Here is an 18,456-nt window from a genome sequence, read left to right as displayed (position 1 = left end):
TCGATAAACCTCATTAGCTGTGATTCCCACTATGTCACTTTTCACAACATTACCAACCTTGTAGGGGTCACTTTTAACACAATTAAGTATAGTAGAGTAATGTTGACTTGCCTCCACAACTCTATGTTATCGGCTCCAGATACTCCCTCTATGGTACATGGTAATGACGTACAGGCCCTGTTCAGAGCTCTCACCTCCTTCCAGAAGCCAGTCACATCATTATGAAGGAGCTTTTCAGCCATAGAATCCGCTCTCAATGTTTGTGTATGTTTGTTGACATAGCGAACAGCATATTTATATCTAGCATTTGTAAGCTTTTTGAGATCCAGGACAGGCCCCTCTCTGGGCCTGTCTGCCCGGACCCAGGCCCCAAAAGCATTCTTATCTTCAGTATATTGATTATTATTCCACCCTGGCTTGACGTTGTGTCTCTTCCCAGAGTAGGTATAGCACGGTCTACTGGCCTCCCATACAGCTCCAACAATACAATCATACATGTTACAGAGGTCTTCACGGTGAGAGCTTTCATTAAAACCCACATCAACACACAAAGTTGCTACTATGGGTAGATAAACATCACTCAATAGGACATCAGTTCTCCCATAGTACAATAACCTATCCTCATTTGTGAGCTTGGACCAATCCACTTTAGTGTTACAGGCATTTTTAACCTCCTGAGACATCTCAGGGAGACTATCACAATCTAGTGGCATTACAAGAGGAATGTGATCTGACATGGATGCCTCATACACAATCTCAATTGATCTTAAAATGTCATGGGCATTAGCAGTGCTTATGCAATGATCAAGCCATTAAGTTGTGTGCCAGGCCTTGCTTATAAATTAATAGCTATCTGTAGGCAAAGGTATTTGCCTTGATAAAATAAGATTGTTATCATCACAGAACTGTAGCATATGCTTAGAAAACAAGGAACTTATGTCTGATAGGTCAGCATTCATATCACCCACTACATAAACACTGGTGGAATGATTATCACAAATAAAAGAATGTATAAAAGCAAGTCTGTTCAGGTATTCATCTTCATTATGGTGTGACTCATACGGTGTATATACATTGAGAATGCTAAACTCCTTGTTATTCATTTTGATCTGCACAGCAATACACCAGTCAACTTCAAGCCTGATGACATTTGACAGCGTCCAGCTTTTTGTGCCACGGGATAGCCACGCCCCCTGCTATCCTTCCTCTCACTATTCCCAGAGATAGGTCCGTAGCAGGGCCGGCCATAGACATTTTGGTGCCCTAGGCGAGATTATGATTTGGTGCCCCCCCCCCCCCCAAGCAATACACAATAGAATATATAAAGAATAAATGAAAAATCTCGACAAAAGACCAATACACTACAGAAACAAAAACGTATTGACATGTTTGTTATATAAAGAAGGTTTCAAATGTATTCATTATTGTATGAACATGTTTTAATTGGGGGGTGGATGTCATATACATTGTAATGATTTCAAACCTGTTTTTATTTATCCTAATAATTATAAAGGTGTGCCTTGGAAATATTTGTTTACATAAACTGTGACCAAACCATTTGAGACCCACTGAGATAAGACTAAAGTGAACTATCTAAACACTCAAGAGTCCTTTACCTCACTGAGCTGTTCAGCCCAACAACAATCCGCGGTACTGATGCGCGCTCGCTCGCACTTTAGCTGTGAGCTACGGGCGCCTGATGAGTCAACATCCCTCACTTTCATCCCTTACAGCGCCCATCGTACAGGGCAAATGCAAAAAGTTGCCGGCCCGGGGTGCAAAGGGTCTCTACTTTATTCAATTATTAATGTAAATGTATTACATCAAGGGCAGACAATTGGGCAGAATAAAAAAAATTGTTTAATTAATTTTACGGCCCTTGTCCGTAGTAGACTCACCAGCCCCGTGAAAATGGTCATTAAGAGAGTTAAACTTTCCCAAATCCTGCTTTGGTAAAAAAGTGTCTTGCAAGCATAGAATGTCACATTTTTGTAGCAAGTTGTCCACCAGTCCACTACACGTCGGCTACTATCAGCAGCGCTGTTGCACATGCGCAGCCCGCGACAGTTAAATGATCCAATCCGCATAAAGTTTAGCTAAGCAGTAGCCTACAGCCGTAGCCCCTTTCAGTACCCTTGTACCAGAAAAAGGTCTAGCTCTGCTAGCCCCTATCACCTCCGCTTTACGTGGTTCATAATATTGCCTCAAAACCGAGCACACACAACCCTGATAAACAGTGATTGCAGTTTGTTGTATTCTGTGTGCTTTTTGTATATTCACTGTTTAGTGTGTTTTTTGTATATTTACTGTTCAGTGCAAATGATTAATTATGTTGGGGACTGAGTGATAAAAGGAGCAGCACAGGTTTGGTTTGTCTTCTTTTTGGGGTTCCTGTATTACATTTGTTGTTGAACTACAACATTTCCAAATGTTCTGTTGGCCTCCTGTTTTCTGTTTTCACGAGTCATGTGGCCAGAGCAGCTCCTGAGGCGCTGTCTCTGTTCACATCGACATGAAACATGTGAGTGAGCACCTGAGGGTCCAGAGTCTGTTTTCTTTCTGAGAAGATGTTTTGTTAGATCCACAGAGATTTTAATTTCCTCCGACGAAGGTAAGAAGAAACTTGACATTATTTGTTTCATGAGTGTTCTCAGCGGGGAGTCAAACTGAGCCAGGATCAGATGTTGTTTCATAAACATTAACTTCTTCATAACATTATGTTCTGGTTTCCAAGGGTCAACAGAGTTTTTTAGGGGACAAGACAACACCAGAAACTACTCGACACTAAACACGACAGTAAGGAATTATACAAAATATATAAAACAACTGGCTTTTTATATTGCACACAAACAGCAGTATTAAGAGGAATAAAACAACAGTAATTAGAGGGTCCTAAAATGATCGGTCTATCAACCGATAAGTAAATAAATAGATATGAAGTATACATTGTGTTTAGTAATTTTGATTATAAATGAATCATAAGTACAGCACAAGATAACTGATAGTAGCCTAGCTGTTAAAAAAGATAAAGGCCGAGCTTCTAGTACTAGGATGGGTTAAATGCAGAGGTCAAAGGTCACTGTAAGTGTTGTGTGCATGTATGTGTGACCAGAGGGTTTCATCCTCCAATTCTATTTCTATATATCTATCTCAAAACTAAAAGCTGCTAGCATACTTGCCAACCTTGAGACCTCCGAAATCGGAGCCGGAGCCTCGCAGCGGGGAAACTGACTTTTAAAGAGAAGAACATCTATGCTTATTGTAGCCTAGTTGTAAGTGCAATGCCTTGCTGCCTGTAGCACCATCCTTGATGGAGCTTATGTGTGGGCTGGACCTGTATTTTAAAAGAAAGGAGTGAGCAGAGGGTAGAGTTGTCCATTCTTGTTCTGTTTTCTGTGACTACCTTCCTCACCATGCTGAACAACCTCTCGGACCTTAAGTTGCGCTCGCTACTAAAGAGACGCGCTACCATGGAAACCAAACAATGGTGTAGCTGTATTATAGTCCGAGTGGAAACAGTCGTGAGTAAATCTGATTTTGTCCGAAATCGGGAGAAATGCGGGAGAAATATGACGAGGGCAATGAAATCGGGATTCTCCCACGAAAATCGGGAGGGTTGGCAAGTATGGCTGCCAGGTCTCTCTCCGTTAGGGACAGTGATCAGGTGATCAGGTGATCAGATGCTTCCTCTCCGGGTCTCTCCTCTGGCCGTGCCTCAGGAATGTGCTGGCATGCTGGTGAATAGTCGGGGTGTCAGCCCCGATCTGGCCTGTTGGTTCCCAGATCAGTGGACTGCAACAGACCGGGCGCACAGGGCAGGGGCTGATGGTCCTGCAGCGTCATCCGAGGGGTCAGGAGTGTCCAGATACCTCATGTGTGAGAGCGCTGCTAATCTTCACAACCAACTCTTGGCAAAAAGCTTCAAAGGGGGATTATGTAATATTCAAGTAAGGAGTAACACATTCTTCCTCCTGCAAAGAGTTATTTTTAAAACACTGTCTTACTTCAGGAGGCTGTGCTCAGAGGGTTAGTTTGTACATCCTCACTTGGTCTGGCACAGTGTGTGGGGGCTAATGTTACTAAATGTGTTTAAAATTAATTGCCATTTTTGACCACAGTAGACGATCAACAGGAAACAAGCTTGTCTGTCTGATCCATTTATATTCTTTATCAACGTGTTTCAGCTCTCTTTACAGGAGGTAAAATGTTAAGAGCAAACTATTTGGTACTCCTCCAAAAGGTTTGAAATATCTGGAGTCTATATTTCAAGCAAAGGCATGTGCTACATCTGTGCTGAGCACTTCCCAGAAGACAGTTGTGTTTGGTTTAAAGAAATAGAATAGCCAAATTGTGCTCTTCATGATTATTTTATAGGCCTACTAGTTTTCCTTCGTGAAAAGTGTGTCCTTTATCCGTGACATATAGTTATTCTTCCTTAAGGTCCAAGTTTTAAAACAGAGGCTACCAAATCCATCACTACAGAAAGGCTGCCTCAGCTGCTCTCTCGGCTGTGTGCAGGTAGAAAAACCCAAGTGAGCTTCCCACTCTTCCCCGGGGTCCACTACCTGTGACCCTCCCCTCTACGTGTCTGAAGACATAATCTTATGATCTGGTTATAATCCAAACACAATGGGGATTTAATTGTTGCAAATTAGCTTCACAGGAGCTGCTCAGAGAGTGTGTGAAGGGTGGGTGGGCTGTTTGATCGTCCATTGAAGGTATATTCTCCCACCACCGAACTGAGGAGGGATGCCTGAGTAGAGGACGACCCCCCGCCCCCACACTCCAACCCCCTTCTACGCCTGCTCACATGATTGTGATTAGAGGAGGAGTGTGGTGGGACACAGAGAGGGAGAGATGGTGAGCACTATGAATGACATTTTTCTGATTTCAGCGTAGAGATCACGTCCAAGAACTCAACTCATCTTTGATTGCTGCTCGAGGGTCATCCACTTTCTTTAGGTAACTAATCTTTATGTTGGTACGAATAGAGACATGTGTTGCATTTGTCTTAGGCTTTAGTTTTACAGTTCTGCTTGAGCAAATAGATCTTTGTACATGTACACGCTCAACCATGACTAGCAGTTAGTAGTGGAAGATCTGTTGGTTATTAAAAGTAGTAATGTGTAGAGAAACTCAGTCTTGCATTTGTAATTTTACTTAAGTAAAAGCATTACAATACTAGTACCAAAAGTAAAAGTACTCATTTTGCATAATTGCCAATTTCAGAATGATAATTACATTTTTGGCTTTTAATTATAGATGCAAAAAGTTAGTATTAAGAGCAGTAGGAAGTACAGTAGGCAATGAGGTACCAAACTGTATAGTTTAATGCAACATACCTCTCCTGCACTACATTTCAGATTCTTTTTAATAATACAATTTGTATGACAGTTTGCTGATAAAGAGTTTATACAATATTAAGCCATGACCAATACAAACTACCCATCAGCATGAGAGCCTAACTGAGCGTCTAATCTGCTAAAACAGCAAAGTGGTTCAGATGTGATTTTATTCGCTCTCCCTCCAGACATTTTTTGTTTTTGAAAAGACAGCATACCATAGAAACAGTAAGAGATTAGAAAATGCAAATTCGTTTTTAAGTCATATTTACACAATGATGAGCATGTGTTGTGAAGGTTGTAAGAACAAGTGTTTGTTTCAGGTATGAGGGTGCTACACTGGTGCATGCTGGGAGTGACCATCCTCCTGCTGGCGTGCGAGGTCACCATCAGTCAGCTGTGCAAGTCCCTTATCACCTTACTAGATGGTTTCCACACGCTCTTCATCCTCTTGCGCATGGCTCTTCCTCCTGTGGACTCCTCTTCATCTCCCCCACATGCTGGCTCCTCTTCATCAGCACCTCCCGCCTCCCCGCCTGCAGAGTCATCCATTGAATCTCCACCTGGGGGCCCAGCTGGGGGGCCTCAGGCCTACGGTGTGTCCCTCACCAGCAGCAGAGTTCAGCCCGTGGGGTCTTTAATCTCCGCTCTCCTCCTCACCTCTCTGTGTCTCTCTTACTTCATGGAGATCCTCAGCTTCACCCTGGACCCTCACCCAGTGCAGCGCCCCCTGCTGCTCGTGGTGGTCGGAGCTGTCAGTGTGCTGCATAAGATGCTGGTGATCTGGCTGAACTGGGATCAGCTGCAGGAGGAGAAGGCAGGGCCCGAATCTCACCTTGAAGTGAACCACAAAGGTAACATCACCTACAGATGTTTCGTTTGAGAGCTGATGCACAAACAGTATAACAATAAGCAGCTCTGTTTGGACACACTTGCACATCTGCAAAGGCCGACCTAAACATGTTTTCTCTGTGTGTTTAAAATATACCCAGAGTTACACCCCGACTCTACACCCTGACTCAATTTGGCATCAGTTCACAGGCCTGCAGTCAAAATGAGGGCTGTGTTAGAAGATGGGTGTGGTCCATTGGCGCAAGTGAAGTGGGGGGGGGATAGGTTGTGGCCCTGGTCCAATTTGCTGGCAAGCGGTCTTTAGAGTTATACTATTTGCCATTTGTGCAAACATTTCAAAAGTAGCGTAGTAATTCTTGAATTACGAACAAAATGTGCGCTCGCCGCTTGGTGATTTTTTTAAGGTTTGGTTAATGTGATTTTCCTTCCAGTTTCCATTCTTGATGCTAAGCTTTTAGATAAATGTATCCTCAAATGAACCTTACAGAGATGAGAATGGTTTTTATACCATTGAAATCTGGACACTTGACATCCAGTAACAGCTGGTTCATCATAAAGTCTGTAATATCATATGTAAGCAGAGATACAATGTTAGCTGTTTATTGAACCACATTGTTTCTGTATTTAAGGATTTTAAAGTCTATTCTGCAATCTGGTTTCTGAAATTCATTCATTTTGGACGACAAGGAATTTGTGGCAGCTCACAATGAAGCACAGAGCATATTTAAAATACTGCTGCAGAGCATGGGACCCTGGGAAAGCACTTACTGACACTGGCATTATGTAATATTAATATTTTACCACAGAAGAATTAGCGTGTCTTTCCAGATGATTGCTCTGACAGATTTGACTTTGAAGCAGCTGCCAAGTGTATACTCAGCTGTAAGGAACATCAAACAGTCTATGTTTGCTTTTCATTCCTCTGTTCCACTCCCACTCCCACAGCCTTGGCTGCAGAAGAGACTAAAGGCAGGGCCGAGGACGGTAGCCATGTCCAATCTGCAGTGAACGACTCGCACCACAACGGGGCGCTTGTGCTCTGTAACCCGGGAACCTCCAGCGTCCCTGACACTGACTGTCATACCGCACCGAAGACAGAAGTCCACCTGCATGCAGCGGCTCCAGAGGAGAGCTGGGACTGTGGAGCTGCACAGCTAAAGGTTAACAAGTGCATGGGACATCTCGGTAAGAGACTTCGACTGTCAGCTTTCTTACTTTAGTGTCCTGCAGAAAAAGTATTTATTGTATTTATTGTATTTATTTGGTACCAAATGAAATTCCCTATTAGTTATGACTGAGGTACATTAAAATAAACATTACGTTTGCATTATATTTCTATATGAAACAAGCAAAGGGTTTAAAGTATGAAAAGAATAAGCATGAATTGTAATGTCACATGATCATCTTAAAGTGGGACTGGGCAATATTGTATCAGCCCACTGCTGTCTATTTATTTATAACTGACATTCAATGGTTATTGTTAAAAACGTACTTAAGATTAAATATATCACTTCTGATTTTTCATACATTTTCAAATAAGAATAAGTAAATATCAAAATCAAAAGCATATTCTTCTCAATATTGTCATACTGTTTTGTAAGGATCTGCTTGGCTCTTACGGGTCAGAAGCCAATTTTCTGGTGCTCTGATCTCACATCTTCTGCATACATAATGTTTTACTCTTTTGTCTCCCTTCAGACAAACAAACTGCATCAGATACCTCCCCAGTCTGCAAGTCCTCACATCCCATAGAGAGGACTTTACCGGTCAGCCAGTGGCCGTTCAGCCTCCTGTCGTTCGTCCTTGTCCTTCAGGGCCTCTGTACCTCTCTGCTGGCTCTGACCAACAGCCTGGTGGTGCTGCTCATCGTCCCCCAGCTGCTACACAGCTCCGGGACCTGTGGCCTGCTGGTGTACCTGGACCCTGGCCTCTCCCTGCTCGCTGTAATCATTCTTGTTGCCACAGCTCTGCCACAGGTCAGACTCTGTACTTAATGTGATGCCATTTAGTGAGTTCAATCCACTAATCACAATAATGCATATTTACTGCAGCTGAGTAAAAACCAGTACTGACTAATGTTTCCCCGGTAAATCTCTCCAGGTGCACAGGTATGGACTGCTGCTGCTGCAGGCCTCACCTCCACACATTTGTGTGTCTGATCTTGGACGGAGGATTACGAGCGTACCCGGGGTGCAGGCTGTGCACGACCTCCACGTGTGGCAGCTGACTGAATCCTTCACGGTGGCCTCTGTCCATGTTCACTGCCATGCTGGGTTTCCAGTGCAGAGGTGAGGTGGTAAAGATTGACGTTGATACCTGGTGGTTTTATATGTTTATACCATGCTCATCGAGGAATTCTCAATTTGGATTAGCTAAAAAGCAGGAGATTCATTTTTTGTAAACAAAAAGCCATTAAGGGTTGTAGACCTAGGCTCGGACCACCTGGGATATTAGAGATACTGAATATATAACTGTTACGTAACACCACCACCAACTCATAGGTTTTGGTTGTTCAAAAGACTCATGATACATCAACAACAACAAAAATATTATGCTGTCACTAACTTTGTTTATTTTGCATTTTTTTCTCTACGCATTTTATTACACTCAAAATACAAGTGTAGTAAGGTTGGGAGAGATGATGTAATCATAACTTTAAAAAAGTGTTTTAAAAAATGGTTTGATTGATGATTTAGTGGTGTTTACACTCTGTAATCATATGTTTTACTAACAAGAAATCCATATTTCACTTAAAAATCACAATTATCGCCAATAATGAAGCATAGAAACCCTCCTGTTATAATAATACAAATGTTGCCTGTAATAAAAACTGTACTTCATTTTCATTTTACACAGGTGTGCTGACCTGATGTCGGGGGTCACCAAGGTGCTGCAGAGTGTGGGAGTGAGCTGCTGCACCATTCAGCCAGAGTTTGCCTCCTGCCCTGGTTCCTCTGCAGGCAGTGCAGGGTGTGCCTCACCTATGGTCCACAGAGAGGACCCCTCCCTTCCTCCTCTTCTCTCCTGCAGCCTGGCCTGTGGAAAGGCCTGTGATGGGAATATGTGCTGCTCCTCCCTGGAGGAGAGCAGGAGCCTGCTGGCACCAGCAGCTGGAGAAACAAAGGAAGAGCCTCAGACTCTGGTCATCGAGAACACCTTCCTCTGACCCAGAGAACTGCACTGGAGGAGTTTCATTAAGTGAAAGTGGATGTAGGGGCAACAATAATGGGGAAAAAAACATTTTAAAGTGTTATCTTTCTTTAAGTGCCTGGACATATGTTTTTGTTCTTTAGATTTGTGACATTAACACAGTGCTGTCCCAAAGATTATCTATGCATATCAAGTGCAATTCTGTCAAAATGGAAGCATTTTCTTTGTTGTGTTACTTCATTTGTACCTGGAACTTCTATATTCTTTCCCATGAACTGACATTAAAACAAATAGTTATACTAAATTGTGTCTCTTTTCATTTTAAGATCATAACAAATGTATTGATCTCAGTGTCATAGCAGCAAAAGTACAAGAACAGATGCATCAGTCATTCAAACCTGTTTGCATGGGCAGATACAAAATGAAACACACATAACGCAGTGGTGGAAAGTGACATGGTTTATTCAATTGAGTACTGTTCTTAAGTTACATTTTTAGGTACTTGTACTTATAGTATTTTAATTATTTACTATATACTTCTACCCTTATCTGAGAGCTTTGATTAGTGTATTTTACAGATCAACATTTCACAAAACGTGATAAGTGTATTGAAACTGGATGCATTATAGATTAATCTACACACTGTATATTTGCATAATTATGTGTTCAATTATGTTCTACCTCAACCAACTACATAATTGAAGTAAATATTACAATAAAGCCTACTATGTATTATATTACAGCAATAATAATGATGCAATACAATAATAATATAACTTTCCTTTAGTTTTTTACAACATTTAAATTACTTATTGAAAATCATATTGAGACAAATGTGTTGGTGGGATCAATATTATATGCTTTTGCACTGTTTAATCTTTTGATTTTAAAGTTGTGGATTTGCTTTAATTTACTTCATCGTCATTCTGTCTGTCTCAATGTGATCTAATCTGTTTTGTTATGATTATGTTGTCACTCTAATGTTTTACCTGTATCCTCATGCCTGCGCTGTTACACTGGATCAAACAGAATCACTTGTGTGAGAAGCTATTTCTAAATCAATGAAACTGGGTCATATTTCTCACCTGTGATGTTGCTATGTGGCTCCACCTTTTTATTTTCAGGCAGCCAATCACAAAGCATCTGCTTCGCATAACACAGCACATACCCGACTAATTCCCTTTATTTTTGATGTTTTTCAGACGTTTTAGCTGTATATGTTTGGAGATATCCAGCACGTGAGTACATGTTGCATACAGGAGCGAACTGTGATAAATGCAAAATAACAATAGTCACTTTTGTTGACACCGTGACTCGGAGGAGTCTTGCTGGTATGAGGTATATTAACATCTGACAGACAAGTTATAAGTGCCCGGATGAGCCTCGGTGGTCCGGGGTGCAGGCTTCAAACCTGTAGCTGCTTAGCGGCAGAGTGGTTCAATTCCACCTTTCGGGCGAAGTAATGGTAAATATCGCCCAGAGGATCTCTTGAAACGTTGTTTGATTTAATCTCTGAAAATGTTAAACGCTTCAACAACTAATAAAAACGGTATTCCTTAAAATGACACCTCAAATAGATTATCATGATTCAAGAATTCCACAATATGCTCTCTTAACTCTTAAAATCGTGTTTTATTTGCAGGTTTTGTAACAATTTAAACATTTTACAACCTCAAGAATACTTCCTGTCAGGCTCTGTCCATGCACTTCACAATAAAAGTCCACAATGTTAAAAAGAGAAGTGTAATATTTGTATTAGCTCTTTTACTTCTTTAAATTAGATTTAGCAAATTTAATTACTTATAGATGATTTGAGGTTTTTTTTATGTTGTGTTTTATTTGTACCTGTGATACATAATATAGGGATGTGATCTAGGGCCGCTATTATTGTGTAAGGGAATTTTCCCGGAGATCAAGATTGATTGACAACCCTCAAAAGCCAATCAACTGCGAGTTTCTGTTTGGCATCCAATCACGTTGCTCCTGGGTGTAGGCGGGCTGACCGATGCGGAAATCTCCCTGTGTACTGGAGGCTGAGCGTGATGTCCTTGCCTGCTTGTTTTTTGGCTAACCTGAATTAAAAACTCACCTTCTTCTCTTTGAAGGTCACTGTTTTGTCATTACCAGGTAAGATAGACTTGAAAACGTGATCTCAATAATATGTATTATCCTCACAGAAGCACTGTTTCCATGTAAACCTCTGTTGTTAGCCTGGGCAAGCTAGCGTCCTGCTAAAAAGCAACGTTATGAAAGTTGTTCAATCACTTGTAATATGAGTTCCTGTTAATGTGTATTTATTAAGTTCAACCAGCTGCAGCTAATTGATTAAATATATTAAAACGTACTGCTATGCACCATTTCAGGGATTAATGTAGTAGGTTTGAATTCTCCTCATTAAAAAATATTTTATATATTATTGCATTTCCGATGTATTTATAAATGAACTAGTAAGAGCACTCAGCTTATTCCTTAATTCTCTAGTCCCAACATTCAGTGTGTTATGAATGAATCTGAGAAAATCTAAACTTTTATAGTCTTTTGCATGGCGGTTATGTTATAATTCTATGTATTAACCACTACTGATTTCCAACTGTAACAATGTTTCATCATCCTTCTGTCTTCCAGATTTGACTCACGAAGTTCGTCATGCCTTTGCATAAATACTCCCCCAAAATTTGGGATGCGTTGAAACTGAAGCAGGGCATCTACGCCCGACTCCCCCAACACTACATCAAGTCCATCGAGCCGAAAGATCCCACGCCTGTCCATTGGAGACCGCTGGGCATCCAATACCGAGCCAACCCAAAGACGGGGCAGAAGGAGCGGGTGCAGGATGTCCCTGTGCCCATCTTCTACCCTCCACAGTCGCAGAGCGGCCTGTGGGGGGGAGAGGGCTGGGTATCGGGCTACAAATACGCCAACAATGACAAAGTGAGTCACAGGAGGGGACATTTCTTTCTTTAGTTTTACTACAGTGTGTTGACATGACATGATTCAAACAATACAATACAGCTGAGCTAGCATGTCACGCTCTGCTTGTCTCTTCTGCTCCTTTCTTTCCTTTCTGTGCATATACCTTTCAAAAAAGGCAGAGATATCATAAGATTCAAGTTTTGTCTTGGTATAAACTCTCATCAAATAATGTGTTGCAGCAAAGCGTAATGGGTTTTATTTGTAGACCAGTTAAAGTCTACAAATAAAGCCCACAAGTAACACATTTGTATTAAACGATACATAGTGTGTACATAATACAGCTTCACTGATTGTTAGAAATAGTAGTGTGGCATGAAAGCCCAGCAGACATGTATCATTTTCCAACACATTCTGCAGTTAAAACTAAACTAAACATGTTTGAAATGTGTCTGTAGACATAATGGATATGTGAATTGTCTCTTTCCACAGATGTCGAATCGTCTTAAGAAGGTCTGGAAACCACAGCTGTTAAAGAGAGAGTTTTACAGCGAGATCCTCGATCACAAGTTCACCATCAAAGTCACCCCGCGCACTCTGGACCTCGTTGACGCTGCATTTGGATTCGACTTCTATATCCTCAAAGTAAAAGATCACGACCTTTCCTTTGTGTGACAAAAATCCATTTTCCATATGGCATTTTTATGACTGTGATTATCCTACTTTCTATCAGACATCAAAGGAAGACCTGAACTCCAAGCTGGGCATGGACCTGAAGAGAGCCATGATGCTCCGCCTGGTGCGCAGAGACTCAGAGCTCTACCCAGCAGACCCTGTGAAGAGAGAGAAGGTCTATAACAAATACAAAGTAAGTGAGATGTGTTCAAGTCCACTTTGTGATCCCTAATGTCTTGCTACACACTGACTAAAACTAACCCTGATGTTACACAGCTATGGGAACAGAGGTTGGAAAGTAACCAAAATCATAAGTTGAGTCGGGTATTCACAATTTAAAGTACTTTACTTGAATTCCATGTTATGCTGCTCTATCCTTCTACGCCACTACATTTCATTCAGTATTTTGACATTCATTTATTGGTATTTTTACTTAAGGATGTCAATATTTTTAAATTCACCTGGCTGCAAATCTGACTCTGTTCCCTATGATTGATTTGTTTTGTTTCTTTTAGTATGTGCCTACATTTCTTAACGTTTTCTGTCTGAAGCTATGTGGTTTCATGTTAGCTGTCTGTCTTGGCATAGTGTCCCTTGAGACGCTATGAGTTGTGTTTAAAAAAAAAACAATTACAAGTTCCTTTTTCTGCTTCCTCCCTTCTAAGCTGCAGGTTGACATCCCAGAGGGGGAGGCCGAGTGGGTCGGTCTGAGTCTGGAAGAGGCCGTGGAGAAGCAGAGGCAGCTGGAGCACAAGGTAAGACCTCAAACACAGCTGCACGAAACTCATTCAGCACTTTTTAAAGACGCAACGGAAATGCATAAAAAAGTTCAATAGATTCAAGATTTTGTCATATCCACAGGGTTACTGCAGCAACTCCAACCATTTTACATATTTAATTAAGACATACAAAGAAATTAAATTGTGTAACAAAGTCATGCAAGTGATATAATGGTCCCATTAAGATGCAGGAAATAGATACAAATGTGATTGAATGAGATAAAACAACATACAATTAAATACAGTAGGTTATTATAAAATACTGTATATTGTAAATAATACTATATCAATATAAATATGTAGATTATAAACATAGGTAAGTTCAAAAGGTTTTATATATTCAATATGAAGTTCATTACAAATCAAAGCTATAGATTACACCTCACTATCCCACCCTATACACATACACCTAAAATATGTGGAAAATAATGTTAATTTGTAATAATAACCCCGTGTGCAGTCTGTGATGATTGTCCTTCCTGTTGTCTCCCAGGAGCCGGAGCCTCTGTTTAAGGTCTGTGTGGAGCAGCTGGTGGAGGAGCTGCACATCCAGAAACTCTCTGAGCCACACGTCACAGTGAAGGAGTGACTCCTCTGAGCGACAGAGGCAGCTTCTCAGACTGATACTCAAGTAGGTTGAACTTGAAGAGGTGGTGGGAGGGTCCCCAAGTTTCTGTTTCTGAAGCCCCATCCCCTGGGAGAACTTTCTACAGCTTGTATTTCCATCTGGGAGCGAAACAAAGACAGAAGAGACACAAATGACGAGGTCATGTTGGAGTAACTCTTATTTATTTCAGTTTGTATTCAAGATCCACGCATAAGTACATTTTAAGAATTAAGTGTAAACCCTCCAGACCAGCTGTGATATCAGGCCCTTGTACATGATATCTAAACTAAATAAAAGATTCACGGTTTTTTTCTTAAACTTTGTTTATGCTCATCTGTTCTCCAATAATTATTTAATCAGTTCACTAATTTTGTAGTTAACCGATTCACAGCATGATTGTGAGGGTGACTACAGGTATATTCAGACAGTATGGGAAAGAAATATTATTTTAGCTTCTACTTGAATAAAAGTATAAGCCTGACAATTTAGCAGAATAAATGTGTCTCCTTTTTAAGTTAATATCACAACTAAAGATGTAATCCATGCAGCCCAATGTTATGAGATGCAGTTGTAAAGGGACAAATACCACATTTATTAATAAACTAGTACTAACTGCGACCACACAGTACAGATCCAAGCCTGGACAGGTTAGCAGGATCTCAAACAGATTCTTAAAGGTCCCCTATTATACTGTTTTTCATCAATATATTATAGGTCTCAGATATATACAAAACATGTCTCTGAAATGTTTGGCTTGAAATACCAAACAGATCGTGCATTGCAGCATTACCCATAATCCCCTCTGTTTCAGCCCTGTTTCAAAAGTGCTGATTCTCTGTCTTTCACTTTAGATGAAAATAAGGAGCCACTCCCCACGCCCCTCTGCGAGATATTTGGTTAGAAAGAACACAATGGTGCTCTAGGAGGAGATTCAGGTGATAAGGTGGGGGGGGGTTACCTTGGTTGGTTATATATTGGCTAATGGTTACACAAGCCAAACAAATCGTTATGACATCATAAAGTGGCCAAAATCTGATCAGCTCATTTTCTGACAGGTTTTTATATAAATGGATCAGGACAGAAAGTGAGCAACATTTTTTTCCTGAAACTTTCAGAATCTCTTTACACAGAGGGGAGACATGTTTATGTATAAAAGAAAAAGTGGATTTTGCATAATAGGTGACCTTTAAAGCCTCTGAATAAATGTTTTACTTACTTTAAAGCAGGGGTGTCAAACTCAATTTCAACTCGGGCCACATTAGCATCATGGTTGCACTCAAAGGGCCAGTTTTATATATAAGACTATGTAAGATTAAATATTTAAAATAATGTATTATATTACATTATTGCCTCTGCATTGGATTATTATCGGATAGGGTAATAACTTCATAATTAACTACGTCTGAAAGTAGAAGTCTAGGGCAAACAATTGCAAGTTTCTTCAGTGCGCATGTTACAAAATGATTTAAAAAGAAAAGCCAAATTCTGAAGAAAAAAAAATAAGTGCAATTTTGGGGAAAAAGTAACATTTTGGGGGAAAAAGTCAAATTTGAGATGCATTGTGGGACATGTAGTTTATGGGCAATGTGCTTCTGTAAAGCGGCATGTAACCGTATAATAAACATATTATATTCTTTGCAAGCTCTTGTGGGGCCGCATGAAATGAAGTCGCGGGCCGGATTTGGCCCCCGGGCCTTGAGTTTGACACCCCTGCTTTAAAGGATTTACCCTAATTACTGAAAGGAATCTGTTTCCCCAGTAGATGGAGCTAAAATGCTTTGAATGAGTTAAGTTGCCATTTAATAGAGAGATATAATGCCTCAATTGGATTATGGACTATTGTATTAAAACCAAGTTGCAATTTATGAAAAACAGAAGTGAATTAAAGCCAAAGAGCTGTGGTTAATGTGTTATAGCTCCAAAAACTCTGAAAATACCGGGTATCACGGAAATTCTCTTGGCAAAGATGATACTGGTACTATCAAAACAAACAAGTGACGTAATAAACCTCTTTCCATGAACACACCGTACCGCTAAGGTCCTTGTATGGTGCGAGGGTTAATCAATGGAAAAAAAGAGACATAAAAGCAGCCGTTTGTGGCCTGGTTTCGCTTTCACCTCCTCCTGGCTGATGTGTGAGACTTGTACTGGTGTTGTGCAGTTTGTGGTCGCAGCGTGCTATAATTGTCCGATGGGGAGTCCCTCCGGGTGCAGGGGACTCCCGTGGGTGTTGTAACCTGGAGAGGAGAGATACCTGCCCCTGTAAACAGCCACTCCAGGCTAGAATTACCCCGTTTATATTGCACATGATAAACAAAAAATCCTCCAAATTCAAGTTTAACACCACACCAAATTTGGTAATCGTCCCACCTACCGGGATCACCATGACCCGTGTGTAAGATGTCTGTTTCAAATGTATTTATATTTAAGCCAATATATTTATATGATAGTTACCTCCTTACTAATCCACTTTTGGCCAAACATTGATGTTTGTATGTATAATGTTTATAGTACGATGTATCAAACTATATAAAAGAGTCAGTCATTTCTTTGCTTATACATACCACTGCATGTCAAAGCCCTTTACTTTAAACTGTTTGTCTACATTCAGAGTTAAATATTTTAACTCAAACATTTATCTGATAACTAGTTACTTGGTAGATTGAGATAAATATTAAACAAAAGAGTAGTTTGTCATAAAACAGCTAATGTTATAATATGTCATATATCTATGAATACACACCTTCAATTCGTTTTAAAGTCAGCTGCTAAAGCAGAGTAGTTGAGCCAGGAAATTCCCTCTTCTTGCTTAACCGGATAAAATTCTTACCACTGAAAGGTTGAATCACTAAAACATTTCATTAAAAACAAATATATCAATTAAATGTTCTTAATTGCCATGACTAATCATGCATATATTTTTATCAAATCAAAAAGGCAATTACATCATTCTTAAACCACTACCTTTCTGCCATTAACAGCAAGGATCACCCCATGTTCCAGCCACAGACTGTATGGTTACGATGGTAGCATGGACATGTCCATACAAGTCTCAGCAGCAGTGTGTGGTGGTACCATTATCATGAAGTAATGAGAGCTTGGACACAGTCCAGTGTGGAGTTTCCCGCAGCCATCAGTTCTGCATTCAGATCAAGTGAACAGTGACAGAGAGTATCACACCTGCTCTCACGACACACCCACAGCAACACAGGTAACAGCTGGCCTGATGGAGGACTGAGTTATATAAAGCTCTTCACAAACAGGTTTGTGTGTGGGAAGAACCCACCGCAAATTGATCCTAATCATAAATTGCATTTCTGATAAATGTGTTGGTTATTTGATTTTAAATTGTATATTTTTGAGCTGTTCAACCCTTTTGAAGATTCCACTTTAGACTCATGATCACTTAGTCAATGAGGTTAAAGAAGAATGTAACATGAAACTTATAAACCAAATCATCTATTTAGCAAAACTGAGTGATACAATTAAAAGAAGCTGCCTGATGTCATGAGAAAGATAATTGTTTTGTGTCAACCTAACAAGCGTCCGTACGGTTGAGAATGTGTCTCGGGAATGATGTACTCTCACGTCATCAACACTTGTGTTTTTGAATAGACTTAAAATAAGCAATGTCAGTAAACAACTCTGAATCAAAAGGAACGTTTATTGTGTTTTGAGTATAGTTTTCCCTGGCCAGTTATATGCTGGCTCACTGTAAGTAAATAAACAGAGAATTTAAATAGTGAAAGATTGTAATCCAACCATAAATGGTATCAAAACGGACACATTGGACATTTTGTAGTTCAGCTATTTCCCAATCTGTGTCAATCTACGAAACTTCCTGGAGTTACGCAATAATCCAAATGCATTTCGCTCTGGATTACTGTTAAACATGTCAGCTTTCCAAGAAAAACACATTGTTGGAAGATGAGAAATAACCATAAACACAAAAGAAAACCTTTCACCTGAGCGTTTCTCTCAAAAAGACTCGATGTTGGCATTTGAAACATAAAACCATCTTGTGTTATTGCCAAGATTCATTGTTTCTAGAAAAAAACAAGTACGTTAGGAACGTGAGTTGGCAAGCAGCTGAAGGACATGTTTAAAAGTGCTTTTCTTGCTCTTCAATCTTTATCAGAAC

General features: G+C 40.4%; 2 protein-coding genes and 1 non-coding gene across 7 annotated transcripts; all 3 read left to right on the top strand.

The window, feature by feature from the left end:
* Positions 1-2,467: 2,467 nt before the first annotated feature.
* On the top strand, positions 2,468-9,630 carry LOC104961117 (zinc/cadmium resistance protein). 4 transcript variants are annotated; one of them, XM_010789338.1, is made up of 7 exons: positions 2,468-2,611; positions 4,895-4,962; positions 5,666-6,196; positions 7,140-7,379; positions 7,893-8,170; positions 8,295-8,482; positions 9,051-9,630. In XM_010789338.1, the coding sequence occupies exons 3-7, from the start codon at positions 5,668-5,670 to the stop codon at positions 9,358-9,360; spliced, it is 1,545 nt and encodes a 514-aa protein (XP_010787640.1). In that variant the 5' UTR covers positions 2,468-2,611; positions 4,895-4,962; positions 5,666-5,667; the 3' UTR covers positions 9,361-9,630. The 4 variants fall into 4 exon arrangements, with proteins under 4 accessions (XP_010787640.1, XP_010787643.1, XP_010787642.1 ...); XM_010789340.1 differs by lacking the exon at positions 2,468-2,611 and adding an exon at positions 2,775-2,796; XM_010789339.1 differs by lacking the exon at positions 2,468-2,611 and adding an exon at positions 3,658-3,947.
* Positions 9,631-10,714: 1,084 nt separating this feature from the next.
* Positions 10,715-10,800, top strand: trnastop-uca (transfer RNA opal suppressor (anticodon UCA)). The gene has a single exon. It is a non-coding gene; the product is annotated as a tRNA-Tyr (tRNA).
* A 501-nt stretch (positions 10,801-11,301) lies between these two features.
* mrpl28 (mitochondrial ribosomal protein L28) lies at positions 11,302-17,526 on the top strand. Of its 2 annotated transcripts, XM_010789337.1 has the most exons (7): positions 11,302-11,471; positions 11,970-12,275; positions 12,747-12,899; positions 12,988-13,122; positions 13,595-13,684; positions 14,202-14,339; positions 17,297-17,526. In XM_010789337.1, the coding sequence occupies exons 2-6, from the start codon at positions 11,991-11,993 to the stop codon at positions 14,295-14,297; spliced, it is 759 nt and encodes a 252-aa protein (XP_010787639.1). In that variant the 5' UTR covers positions 11,302-11,471; positions 11,970-11,990; the 3' UTR covers positions 14,298-14,339; positions 17,297-17,526. The 2 variants fall into 2 exon arrangements, with proteins under 2 accessions (XP_010787639.1, XP_010787638.1); XM_010789336.1 differs by lacking the exon at positions 17,297-17,526 and having other exon boundaries at positions 11,304-11,471; positions 14,202-14,633.
* The last annotated feature ends 930 nt before the right edge of the window (positions 17,527-18,456 follow it).

This window comes from Notothenia coriiceps, unplaced genomic scaffold (genome assembly GCF_000735185.1).
Source record: "Notothenia coriiceps isolate Sejong01 unplaced genomic scaffold, NC01 NC01_scaffold00032806, whole genome shotgun sequence".
Classification (NCBI taxonomy): Eukaryota; Metazoa; Chordata; class Actinopteri; order Perciformes; family Nototheniidae; genus Notothenia; species Notothenia coriiceps.
Note: the sequence above shows the minus strand (reverse complement) of the source record. Positions and strands in the feature narration are given on the sequence as shown.